We start from the raw sequence: 12,236 nt of genomic DNA, 5'->3' as shown, positions 1-12,236 counted from the left end.
GTAGGACGAGGATCGGAAGTGACGTAGTTCGCACAACAAACTAGCTTCTTGTAATTTCTTCGTTTATTTTTTACTTTTTATTTGTTTATTTAATTTAATTATTTATTTGTTTACTTGTTTGTTTACATACTTAGTTATTTGTTTATTTATTTCACTTCTTGTCACGGCAAAACAAACACAAATACATAAAGAGAAAAATAAATAAAAACAAAACTGAATAAAAATCACAAAACAAAAAACACCTCCCTCAACAAAATTTCTCCTCAATTTAAATATTAATGTCTATTTTTATTTTCTAATTTGTAAAAAAGGTACTGAATTGTTGAAATGCTAATTCCTCACTATCAGTGACCGTTCATTGTATGTATATATATATATATATATATATATATATATATAACATAAATGCAAAAACTAATTTCTGTGTCACATTTTGACCCCTTCTCTCCCTATTCAATAATATTTCCACGTGTTGGGGTGAGAGTAATAGTAGGTATAGAGACGGTGAGGGCAGTGGCGAAGACAGAGAGAGAGAGGGAGAGACAAAGAAATTTAGGAAGAGTTGATGATGTTTTATTAAAAGTAGTAGAGCAGATGGTGGCTTGGGGAGTAATAATATGAGAGAGAGAGAGAGATGACGTACAACTTTCCAAGACAAATTCCTGTGGCCAGCATACTGAACCAACTACTGAACACTATCATTTTTGTTTTATTTTTTGCTTTCTTTAATACATACATGTGTGTGTGTAACTATATACATATACACACACATATATATCTATACGTATAAATTTGACATGGGCGATTCTTTCTTTTCTTGGAATTCACGGTCAAACGGCTGGGTGGAATTACACGAAAAATACACAGATGTGTAGAATGGTGTGTAGGTGGTGTTGCTGGGCTTTGTATTTTTTCATAGCTCCCATGGTTACCGAGATAATCTACTCTTGTATTTATGAATGAGAAAGGGAGGGGCAATAGATGAATAAGGAAGGAAGGGGTGATGTCATACTTGGTAGTGGGATGATGAAAATTGTACGCTGAAAAATAAATCAAACAGTGTTTCAACTCTGTGTGAATATATGTGTGTTTATGTAAAAGGGGGGTATGTGAATGAGTGTGTGTGTTTGCATTTGCGTGTGCACGTGCAATGGAAGTGGGATCATCTATTTTCACTTATTAGTTGGGTTTATTTTTTGATTTGGTCAAATCTTTGTTTTTTTTTTGTTGGTCAGTTATTTTTAGCATTTTGACAGAAAAAGTCATTCTAAAATTATTTTTTGACATCAGCATGCCCAAACAAGTCGAATGCTTACACAGAGCAGGTTTTACAGCCACATCATTGAAACTGACCGGGTGAAACCAGGCTTAGCTGCTAGTATATATATATATATATATATATATATATATATATATATATATGTATATGTATTTGTATATATATACATAATACACTTTAATTGAAATACAGTTTCCCCAAAATTAAACATATCTAATATAATAAATGTGAATGTCAGTGTGTCACACTTTTTCAACTTTACTCCTAGAGGCTGTAGCCCAACATATCTTACCATTTTGACTCCGTGTGTAAATTAAAAACACTTTGGGCCAAATCCGGACCTGCAATCCTGAAATTTTGAATTCCTATGTTTTCATTACTGCAATTGTTTTTGACGATTCTTTTTACATGATTTTTTGCAACAAATATGATCATCATTGGAATATGACTCTGGAGGAAGCAATTGTAACAAATTCTCCAAAACAAGTCAGAGACCTGTTTGCAGATCTTCCCATTCAGGGTCAGTTGCTTAAAAGCTACATACTAGCTTAAAAGCCATTCAACAGGTGGCTTTTAAGCTAGTATATGTGTGTATGTGTGCGCACATATATATATATATATACTCTTTACTCTCTTTTACTTGTTTCAGTCATTTGACTGCGGCCATGCTGGAGCACCGCCTTTAGTCGAGCAAATCAACCCCAAGACTTATTCTTTGTAAGCCTAGTACTTATTCTATCAGTCTCTTTTTGCTGAACTGCTAAGTTACGGGGACGTAAACACACCAGCATCGGTTGTCAAGCAAAGGTGGGGGGACAAACACAGACACATACGACGGGCTTCTTTCAGTGTCCATCTACCAAATCCACTCACAAGGCTTTGGTTGGCCCGAGGCTATAGTAGAAGACACTTACCTAAGGTGCCATGCAGTGGGACTGAACCTGGGACCATGTGGTTGGTAAGCAAGCTACTTACCACACAGCCACTCCTGCGCCTATATATATATATATATATATATATATATATATATATATATATATATATATATATATATATATATATATATATATATATATATATATATATATATATATATATATATATATATATATATATATATATATATATATATATATATATATATATATATATATATATATATATATATATATATATATATATATATATATATATATATATATATATATATATATATATATATATATATATATATATATATATATATATATATATATATATATATATATATATATATATATATATATATATATATATATATATATATATACACACACACACACACATATACTAGCTTAAAAGCCGCCCTGTCCAGCAAAGATATTCTGCACATTTAAACTCATTTAAATATAAAGAGCATAGCAACTCCACATCCCTGGCCAGCCACATACACCATCTAACTAATAGGAAAATACAATATAAGACATCCTGGGTTATAATAGATTCAGGCATCCCATATCAGGGCCAGCACTCCACATGTGGACTCTGCCTAAAGGAGGCCCTCTAGATATTAACTCCACTCCAACAAAACAAAGCATTCACAACTTGCAAACACAAATTTTTTTTGCACATTTAAATTTTTCCATAAGTCCAAGAGTAAACTTATCCCTCACACGTAACACTTATTTGCATATCTCCATGGTTGTTATAATATATCTATGTCTATCCCTTCATTATCCTCTCCATTACCATTAGTACCTTAGAAGATAAATGTTAATTCTTTTCTTTGACCTGTGGGTTTTATTTAATCTCCTAAACTTTAAACCTTAACATCTTGGATCTCCAAATCTTAAATTGTAACTTTTATTCCTAAACAATTAAATATTTAACTGGTTTCTCCATTCATGCCTGCTTCTCCATTCATCCTTAAATGTATTCATAGATAGGAATATATCTATAACTACTGAACACAACCAACTGGAACTTCATCTCTTCAACAGACACAAATATTCACTGCTTGACCTCTTGCCCCAACCCTAAACTTGAGGGATAGTGCTGGCATCTTATCTATTATTCTCTTTATTTCTTTTCCTCTTTATTTTTTATCCTCCATTTTCTTCCTCCTCTCTTCTTTTACCTGTACCCTTATTTTTACAATTTATTCTTATTTTTATTTCTACTTTTTATATTTCTTTTATTTTCATTTTATATATATTTTTTACTCTATATTTTTATATTTCTCTCTTTATTTTTAGTCTTCTAAGGAATCCTTGCTAATACCCTGTCACTTACCTTCCTCCACTCTCTGTCCCCACAGGCTACCCTGTTTCTTTCTTTCTCCTCATTAACCTCTCTTTCCCTTTCTTTCTCTCACATTGCTATGGCCCTCTTCTTCCGGCTCATCCCCACAATGTATTACTATAATAATCCCTAACATATTGTTGAGACTTTCTCCTTATATGATAGTGATTAACCAGTGACATTTTTGGATTATTTAACCTCTAATGAGGACTCCACATCCTTGAATTGGCTAGAGAATCAGGCACTGTTTGGCACTAAATTCAAAATCATGGTATCAAATTAACCAGCATTACTTTTGCTGATCTAGTAGAGGTGATACAATTTTATTGCTCAATGGAATTTTTTCCTATCATGCTTGTATTAATTTTGTGACTATTCTGTGGCACAGAAGTATTTTTGACTTCTATTTTTGCAGACATCGATTTGCAAATTCCCTTCAAATAAAATTTTAAAAAAGTTAAAGCATCGATTTCAACCGTCTTGAAGAGCCTGTGAAAGCCATGGACATAGCCACTTCTTGCAGATCAAGTAAAGAAAAAAAGAAAAGAAATAACTTTGGCAAACTTCGATTGAAACGTAGTTCCATAACTTCTCTTTCTACTATAGGCACAAAAACTAGTCGATTACATTGACAAGTGGTCAACTGGTACTTATCGATTCCGAGAGTGTGAGAGGCAAAGTTGATATCAGCGGAATTTGAACATAAAGCCAGAAGAAATACTGCTAAGTATTTTATCCGATGTGCTAATGATAGTGCTAGTTCGCTACCTTACGCAGTTTCATTATTTTGAATTAAATTTTTATACTGAATAAAAATTATATGGTTACTATTTTGCTTTTGCACCGCTTGTAACTCTCTAATGAAGGGAAAACGCACAAAGAAAACAAAAATGGCTGGCGACGAATGTTTAGGGCAAACACTGAATGTGTTAAATGTTATTTCCCGGAGCCCAGAGAACTTCTTAGAGTGAGTATAAATATAGATTGTTGAAAATATTCATATAAATCGATAATTTTATTGTCATTTAAGAGAAATAGAATACAATTCCTTGTATTCTAATAACATGTGTTATACGGTCCTGAAAAACACGTGGGTTTTTTCAGTTTTATTTATGGACACGTCTCTTGGAGACGATAGCGAAATCGCCTTGACGGAGAGTTGTGTTATTAAAGCTTTATTGACAATGGAATGTCACTAGCAGTCATCCTGCCTGCTAGAGCATAGCAGTCAAATATTTCTCAAACTACGCTCTTATCTTCTTAAAAGAAAGGAAGTACACTTTTGATAATATAATCATAGTTATCCCTAAAACGGCAGTATAGCCACGGTTGGAATCCGTTTATCCTTTGGTTGATCAGAGTTGGCCTTGTGCTAAACAGTAATGGTTAGTTAATCATATCGCCCCCATTACTAGACTAGTACTTTATTTTATCGATCCCGGAAGGATAAAAGACAAAATTAACCTCAGCAGGATTTTAGTTCAGAAAGAAAAGAGGGATACAAAACCTGCACTGCTCGAACGATTCCGCCAGCTTGCAAACATGATGTAGCTTTACTTGCTTTTCTTTTTTTTTTCACTCGCCCGGTTTGGGGGAATGGACAGGGCTCATGCTCTTCGCAGACCCTTAAAAAAACTGGACGAAATGGTTAGCGTAGGACCTGGAGTTCTTAGACACAACTTAGGGTGATATGAGAGAGAGACAAGGGAGTCTGGAATGTGTTAGTGAATGGCGGGGGCATGAAAACAACGAGTTCTAGTAGTGGTAGAAAAAGCAGAGAGAGGAAACAGCATTCGTGTGGGCCAGATACTGGAGTGTGACTATAAGGGATTTTATGGCGGAATTCTGGTTTAATCACCTCATATTCTCTCATAACTTTTTTTTTTTTGGGGGAATTTTCAGAAAAATTTTGCGAATTTGTTCTACACACGAGAATTCATACGACTATGCAAAAAAAAAAAATTATTTTTTTAACGCCCCCACCCATCAATCCTAAAATTTCCGCTCTTTCTCGGAATTTTTTTTAATAATCAGGGGGTTATATTGGGTGCTTAAACCAGAATTCCTCACTTGAGGCCCACAAAGTAGAATATCAATAATTGTTAGGGACTGAAGTATTTTCTGTCCATGAAGAGAGAGGGGCCAGTTGCAGGAATGCAGTCTTAGCTAAGTTTAGGATGTAGCTAAGTCTAGTGATGGAAGGGGTGGGGCTAACATTTGGAGGGATCATGAGAGCTGTAGTTGAATGTTGCACATGCTTAAATAGGAGTGGAGATGATAATGTTTTCTAGGTATGTTTTGTGCTTATGTCTTGCTTCGTTGGCATTTGGTTAAGAAGTTTGCTAGATTCAGTCCCACTGCATGAGACCTTTGGTAGGTGTCTTCAGCTATAATCCCAGGTTGGATCCCATGATGGTCAGTCTGGGATTATGAATCAGTGAGTGGATTTGGTAGATGTAAGCTGAAAGAAGCACGTGTGTGTATGATATGCAGGTGTTATTCAAATCTTTTTACTTCCGACATATGTTTCAAAGAAAACACTGGTATTATTCCAGAAAGAATAAAATGGTGTAAAACAATACAGTCTTCTCATCAGAGAAAGAAAGAAACCAAACACATCAATAAGACATTTTAACAGAATGTTGCACATGCTTAAATATGAGTTAAAATGGCTTATTGATATGTTTGGTTTCTTTCTTTCCCTGATGAGAAGATTGCATTGTTTTATACCATTTTATTCCTTCTGGAATACCAATGTTTTCTTCGAAACATATGTCGGAAGTAAAAGGATTTGAATAACACCTGCATTTAACTTCATTTATTTATCCATATTATACAAAAACATTTCAGCCAAACCTGGAGTTTCTACCTTTAATATATATATATATATATATATATATATATATATATATATATATATATATAAATGTGTGTTTTTTTCCAAATAACACAGAAAAAAAAAAAAATAGTTACCAAGATAGCAAAAATTCACACAAGTACTAAGGATGTAACAGCCTTATAAAGGTAGAAACTCCAGGTTTAGGTGAAATGTTTTTCTATTATAAATATATATATATATATATATATAAAGAACATGAGGGGTTTAGTTCACTGATGATCTAAACAAATAGATATGCTAAGTAAGTGCTATAATTGGTCATCTGTTAGGTCCCAATTTCACAGCTGAGGCTAGAGCTAGGGATCTGTATTAGGCTTTCGTGTTAGCAGGTATATATTAGAGGAAAAATACAACAAAAATCAAAGCAGGACAAGTATCTCAAATCATTTATAATAATCTAATTAGGGTAAGGTTAATTTGAAATCTTACAGATGTTTCTGGGATATCCCAAGTGATAGGCTAGCATGTCTGTACACTGGATATTCCATCATCAGAGACAAAGTGAGTATGTATGAAAGTTCTAGACAGGGAAATTCACAGTTTATAAGGAATAAAATAGAAGAATAAAGAATAAAAGTATATAGAAGAATACAGACGGGATAATAAAGTTCACAGTTCTTCATTTTCCAGAGGGTATGGAGGTTGGTCTGCTCTTCCGTGAAGGTATAGGCCCTTAGGTGTAATCCCAGGTGAATCCAGACAGAGATAAGATGCCAGTATTATTCTTAGTAAGTGTTGGTTTGAGGTGAGAGGTCAAGCGTTAAGGTTTTGGCAAAGTGGAGGAGGAAGATATTTATTAAATAGATGAAATCTAGGTTAAGTGTGGTCAGTGTTCAGTAGGGATAGCTAAAAATAGATGCTTAGCTTAAGCGGGTATATATAGGAAAAACCTACAATTAAATGGATAAAGGATACAAATTAAAGAATTAAAATTAGAAGTTTAATTAAAAATTAAGAAAATTAAAGCTAACTAGCTTTTAAGATACTTATGTTGATAGAGAAGAAAAGGAAAAGAAAAATCGTATGTATATTGTTACAACTGTGGATGCATACAGGCATTTGTTATGTGTGTTGATTTTGCTTGCATTTTGACCTATAGAAGAATCTAAAGATGTGATAGAACTTATGCTTATATGTAGAGAATGCTTTGTGTTGTTTATTGAGTAATTGCAGTAAATTATGAATTAATATTTGGAGGGCTTCTTTCAGACAGAGTCCACATGTGGAGTGCTGGCCTTGATATGGGACACCAGAATCTACTATGGCCCAGGATATCCCATATGGTACTTTCCTATTTATCAGATGATGAATGTGATTGGCTAGGGACATGGATTTACTATGTACTTCATATTTAGATGAGTTTAGATGTGCAGAATATCTCTGTTTAAAATTAATAGTAGACCCGATGTAGTAGCTAGTAGAATTATGCAATATGTTATGGACAATGCATTTGTATACTACGTTAAACCTTCTGCAGTGGGCTTGCAGTGGGCATTCAGTCCTGGACCCGCAGTTGCAACTATCTGTCAAATGTGGGTTAGTTGTGGAAAGGGATGATGCTATACTATTTATGGACAAGTTAAAGTTTAGTGTGGTATTAGGGGGATTGGCTTGTATTATTATCGCTGTTATTATTATTGTTATTACTATTGTTATTAATGGTAGTAGTAATAGTAGTATTAGTAATAGTGGTAGTACTGTTATGGGTGTGGTATATGCTGTCATGTTCGGTGTTAGTGGTTTCACTGTCTTGACCTATGATATGATTACATATATTTAGGTAGTAGGAATTAAATTTATGCTTACTGGATGAGGTAACAATACTCATCCAATAAGTGTAAACTTAATTCTTACTACCTTGTGAGTGGAAACTGAAAGAAGCCTGTCATGTGTGTGTGTGTGTGTGTTTGTCCCACCACTACTTGACGACCAGTGCTGGTGTGTTTATGTTTCCATAGCTTAGTGGTTTGGCAAAAAAAAACTGATAGAATAAGTACCAGGCTTTGACTAAAAATTCTTCAAGCCTGTGCCCCAGCATGGCCACAGTCTAAAGACTAAAACATGTAAAAGAAAAATACATGCATACATATGATATGTGTGTGTTTGTGCCCCTTTGTCTTGACATTGGATAGTTGTAAATGAGCATTGCCGGTATACAAGTGGTATCATTATTTTCCAGCCTTCTATGTACATGTCCAGTCATAGGGAAATACTACCTTCCTTGGAAACACGTGAGGGTTAACCATAGGAAGGGCATCCAACTATAAAAAAATCTACCTCAATAAATTCTGTCTGACCCATGCTAGCATGGAAAAGAGAACATTAAAACAATGATTATGATATTATTGAATCAACCCTTTCATCAACATTTAACATCCATCTTCCATGCTGGCATGGGTTGGACAACTTAACAAGAACTGGAATCACACCAGGTTCCATAGTTTATTTTGGCTTGGTCTCTATAACTGGATGGCCTTCCTAACACCCTTCCTTTCACATTTTGCTATTATTACTGCAACATATATTATATAAATTTGCTCAAAACTGTTTAAATTTTGTTGTGCCTGGGGAGAGTCATATTGTCTTAATGGCCTCATTATTTAACACACTCACCGATTCGATTTCCACTCATTTATTATCTATATTTTTTCTTCTAAAATTTTAATAGCTTTGGCAACTTTGTCAGTGGATGTTGATTCTGTCTGTTATTTTGTGCTGGTGTGTTTATGTCTCCACTGAATAATGACAAAAGTTGCAAAAGCAATGGAAATTTTAGAAGGAAAAATAATAAATGAGTGAAAATCGAACCTGTGTGTTAGATAATAAGACACAACATAATTTGCTCCAACACACAAGTTCACACAAAGTATTTTGCAAACCAGATCCAAAAACGAAGCTGTATAAATTTGGTATTCTGAAAATAAAATGTAATATTTATTGCTTTTATCTTTTCACAGTGTTCATAAAAAGAATGCTGAATGTTTAAAGGAAACTACGAAAAAGCTGTATGATTTGACTTTCCAAAAACTTCCTGTCAAAAAGGCTGTTTCTCAATTAATTCTGGACAGTTTTGAAAATGAGCAAGTTTGGGAAGAACTTGAGTTGTACAACAGTGCAGTGATATCTGAATTCATCACTGATTTGTCTCATCTAATTGCTGGGAAGGAGCGGATATCTTTTAAAACTTCTAAATCATTACTTGACAAGAATGATGACAGTGATGACGATGTTGATGATAGTAATGGTGATGATGAAGCCTCGGATGATGCAGAAGAAAAAGAGGTAGAGGAAGAACCATTGGCTGAAAATTCAGAAGACAAAGAGGGTGATGGTGATGACAATGAGGATGATGATGATGATGATGATGAAAGTGACAAAGAACTGGAGAAGATAAAGTCAAACTTGAAAAAATATGAACAACTTTCTGGAACTAAGCAAATAGATTCTGATATCGGTACTGATTCTGAGGGTGATCCCAATGACTTGGCTACAGAATTCCAGGAAGATGTTTCAGATGTGGAAGATTCCAAAGACTCAGAACCAAACCAACAGGATGAAGGTAAGCCAAAGAAGAATAAAACTAAATCATCAGTTGTGGACGACAATTTCTTCAAACTCTCTGAAATGGAAACATTTCTCAACCAACAAGATGCTCTTGAAGCAAGGAAGATGAAACATGGTGATATGGCAGAAGATGAAGAGGATGATATTGATGTCTTTCAAGACATTGGATCAGATGAAGAGGTAAGAATACTTTTATTCTTTTTGAATTCAATTACAGGTACATCTCTTTTTTTTCCTAATATCTTTAGTTCCAATGCCTTGATGAATAACTATTTTGCTGGACCATCCATGGTCATGTAATAATGGTTTTAGATTTTGACACAAGGCCAGCAGGATTGGGGAAGTTGATTATATCAGCCTCAGTATTCCTTTCTACTATAAGCACAAGGCCTAAAATTTTGGTGGAGGGGGCTAGTCGACCCCAGTGCTTGACTGATACTTATTTCATCAACCCCAATATGACGAAAGGTAAAGTCAACCTTGGCAGAATTTGAACTCAGAAAGCAAAGACAGACGAAATGCTGCAAAGTATTTTGCCTGGTATGTTAATGATTCTGTCAACTCCCCACCTTATGGTCATGTAATAATAATTCATCAACACACTTCTAACCTACTAATTGTATACCCGCTATACATCCAAAGTACCATGAACTGCTAGAAACTTAAATTACACAAATACAGAGTTTTATATCTGAATTTAACTGAAATAAAAGTAGTTGTGCATTACATTATTACATTAGTGCATTTATTAATTACTGTACTTATAAAGAAGGCTGTAACATTTCTGCTCAAGATGGCAAAGTTTAGAATTTTAATGGATTTTATTACAGAGGTTTTGAAGTTGAGGATCATCGGGATTACTGTCTGTTTTGTAGTTGACTCTTTCATCTTGTATTTCAAATATAGTAAGAGGAACAGCTGGGGTGCTTGAAGCTGAAGCTTCAAAGCACACCCTCTCTTTGACTATCTTTTTAAACATTTTATCTCAGCAAAATTGCTTCATGTAGATTGTTTTTTTTTTTTGTCCCTGTGTAATTTTCAGGCATCAAATGAAAATTCATTAGTTCTTGTTGCATAACAATTTCAGGAAGATTCTATAACATTTGAATCTTTTAAGCCATTTGTCACTGTAAGCACAGTAATGTTCTAATTTGAGTTAATTATGAAATCACTTAACCTGTTCCATTATCAAGCTACCAGACAAGTCCACTCCATCACTCTGATCCTATTGAAACCATTCAATCATTATTTGACCATGATCTGTACTCGTACCATGTTTTAGTTTTTTTAATAGTATTTTTTTTTTGTTTTTTGTTTTTTTAATCATAGATGCAGGTGTAACTGTATTGGTAAGAAGTTTGCTTCGCAACCACATGGTTCCAGTTTTGCCTCAAATTTCTTTTTCCCCCACCCTATAGGTACATGTACTTGAGAAAAATGTATTGAGTAATTCTTAAGTTTAGTGTTACACTGGATATATATATAACTTGACATAAGAATAAACCTTTACATATATAGATAGGTAGATAAATAGATATGTATGTATAAATATATAAATATAATTTCTTTTTGATTTGTTCATCATCCTTCTTCCTCTTTCAGGAAAATGTAAAAGATTTGAAATTCAAGGATTTCTTTAGAGGTCCCACGGAAACACTTAATCAAAAGAAAGTGAAGTTTGCTGATATTGATGACAATGATGACCAAAATGATGAGTAAGTCTCTTGTCAGTTTTTTTTTAATCTTATAATGTGATACTTTGGGTGGGTGAGGTGTGATGTGATCAGAAATTCTCACTTAAATCTCACATGTTTATGAAAGTATACACATACATGGATACATACATATACACATGCTTAGATGTAGGCATAGTTGTATGTCTGTGTGCTCAAGAAGTATGCTTCTCAACCACACTGCTAAGTTGCTAATGTGTCTTGAATGGCACAACAATGCACTCTAATAACAACAATGGATTATAATAACTGTTATCATTTAATCATTCATAATCTGATATGATATTTCAGAATAAAAATTCCTTCTTCAGATATCCCTAAGAATTGATGGAGTTGCTGCTATAATCAGTTTTCCAATGGCTTTTTTTTTTTCGGAAGCGTCTCAGCAGTGGTCTCATGAAGTTCCTTCCGGAATTCCTCAAACTATGGATGATTAAATTACAACAGTTATTATAGTCCATTGTTATTATTATTGTGCATT

General features: G+C 33.9%; 1 protein-coding gene across 1 annotated transcript in view; it reads left to right on the top strand.

The window, feature by feature from the left end:
• The first annotated feature begins 4,370 nt into the window (after positions 1-4,370).
• The window catches only part of LOC106873785 (U3 small nucleolar ribonucleoprotein MPP10), a 33,818-nt gene continuing 25,952 nt past the window's right edge, over positions 4,371-12,236 (top strand). Inside the window, exons 1-3 of the mRNA XM_089340582.1 lie at positions 4,371-4,526; positions 9,416-10,202; positions 11,625-11,737. Of these exons, the coding sequence (XP_089196708.1) occupies positions 4,420-4,526; positions 9,416-10,202; positions 11,625-11,737 (1,007 nt within the window). The 5' untranslated portion in view covers positions 4,371-4,419. The remainder of the gene's footprint in view (positions 4,527-9,415; positions 10,203-11,624; positions 11,738-12,236) is intronic.

Source organism: Octopus bimaculoides, chromosome 23 (assembly GCF_046866305.1).
Source record: "Octopus bimaculoides isolate indiv1 chromosome 23, ASM4686630v1, whole genome shotgun sequence".
Lineage (NCBI taxonomy): Eukaryota > Metazoa > Mollusca > Cephalopoda > Octopoda > Octopodidae > Octopus > Octopus bimaculoides.
This window is presented reverse-complemented; position numbering and strand designations above follow the sequence as displayed.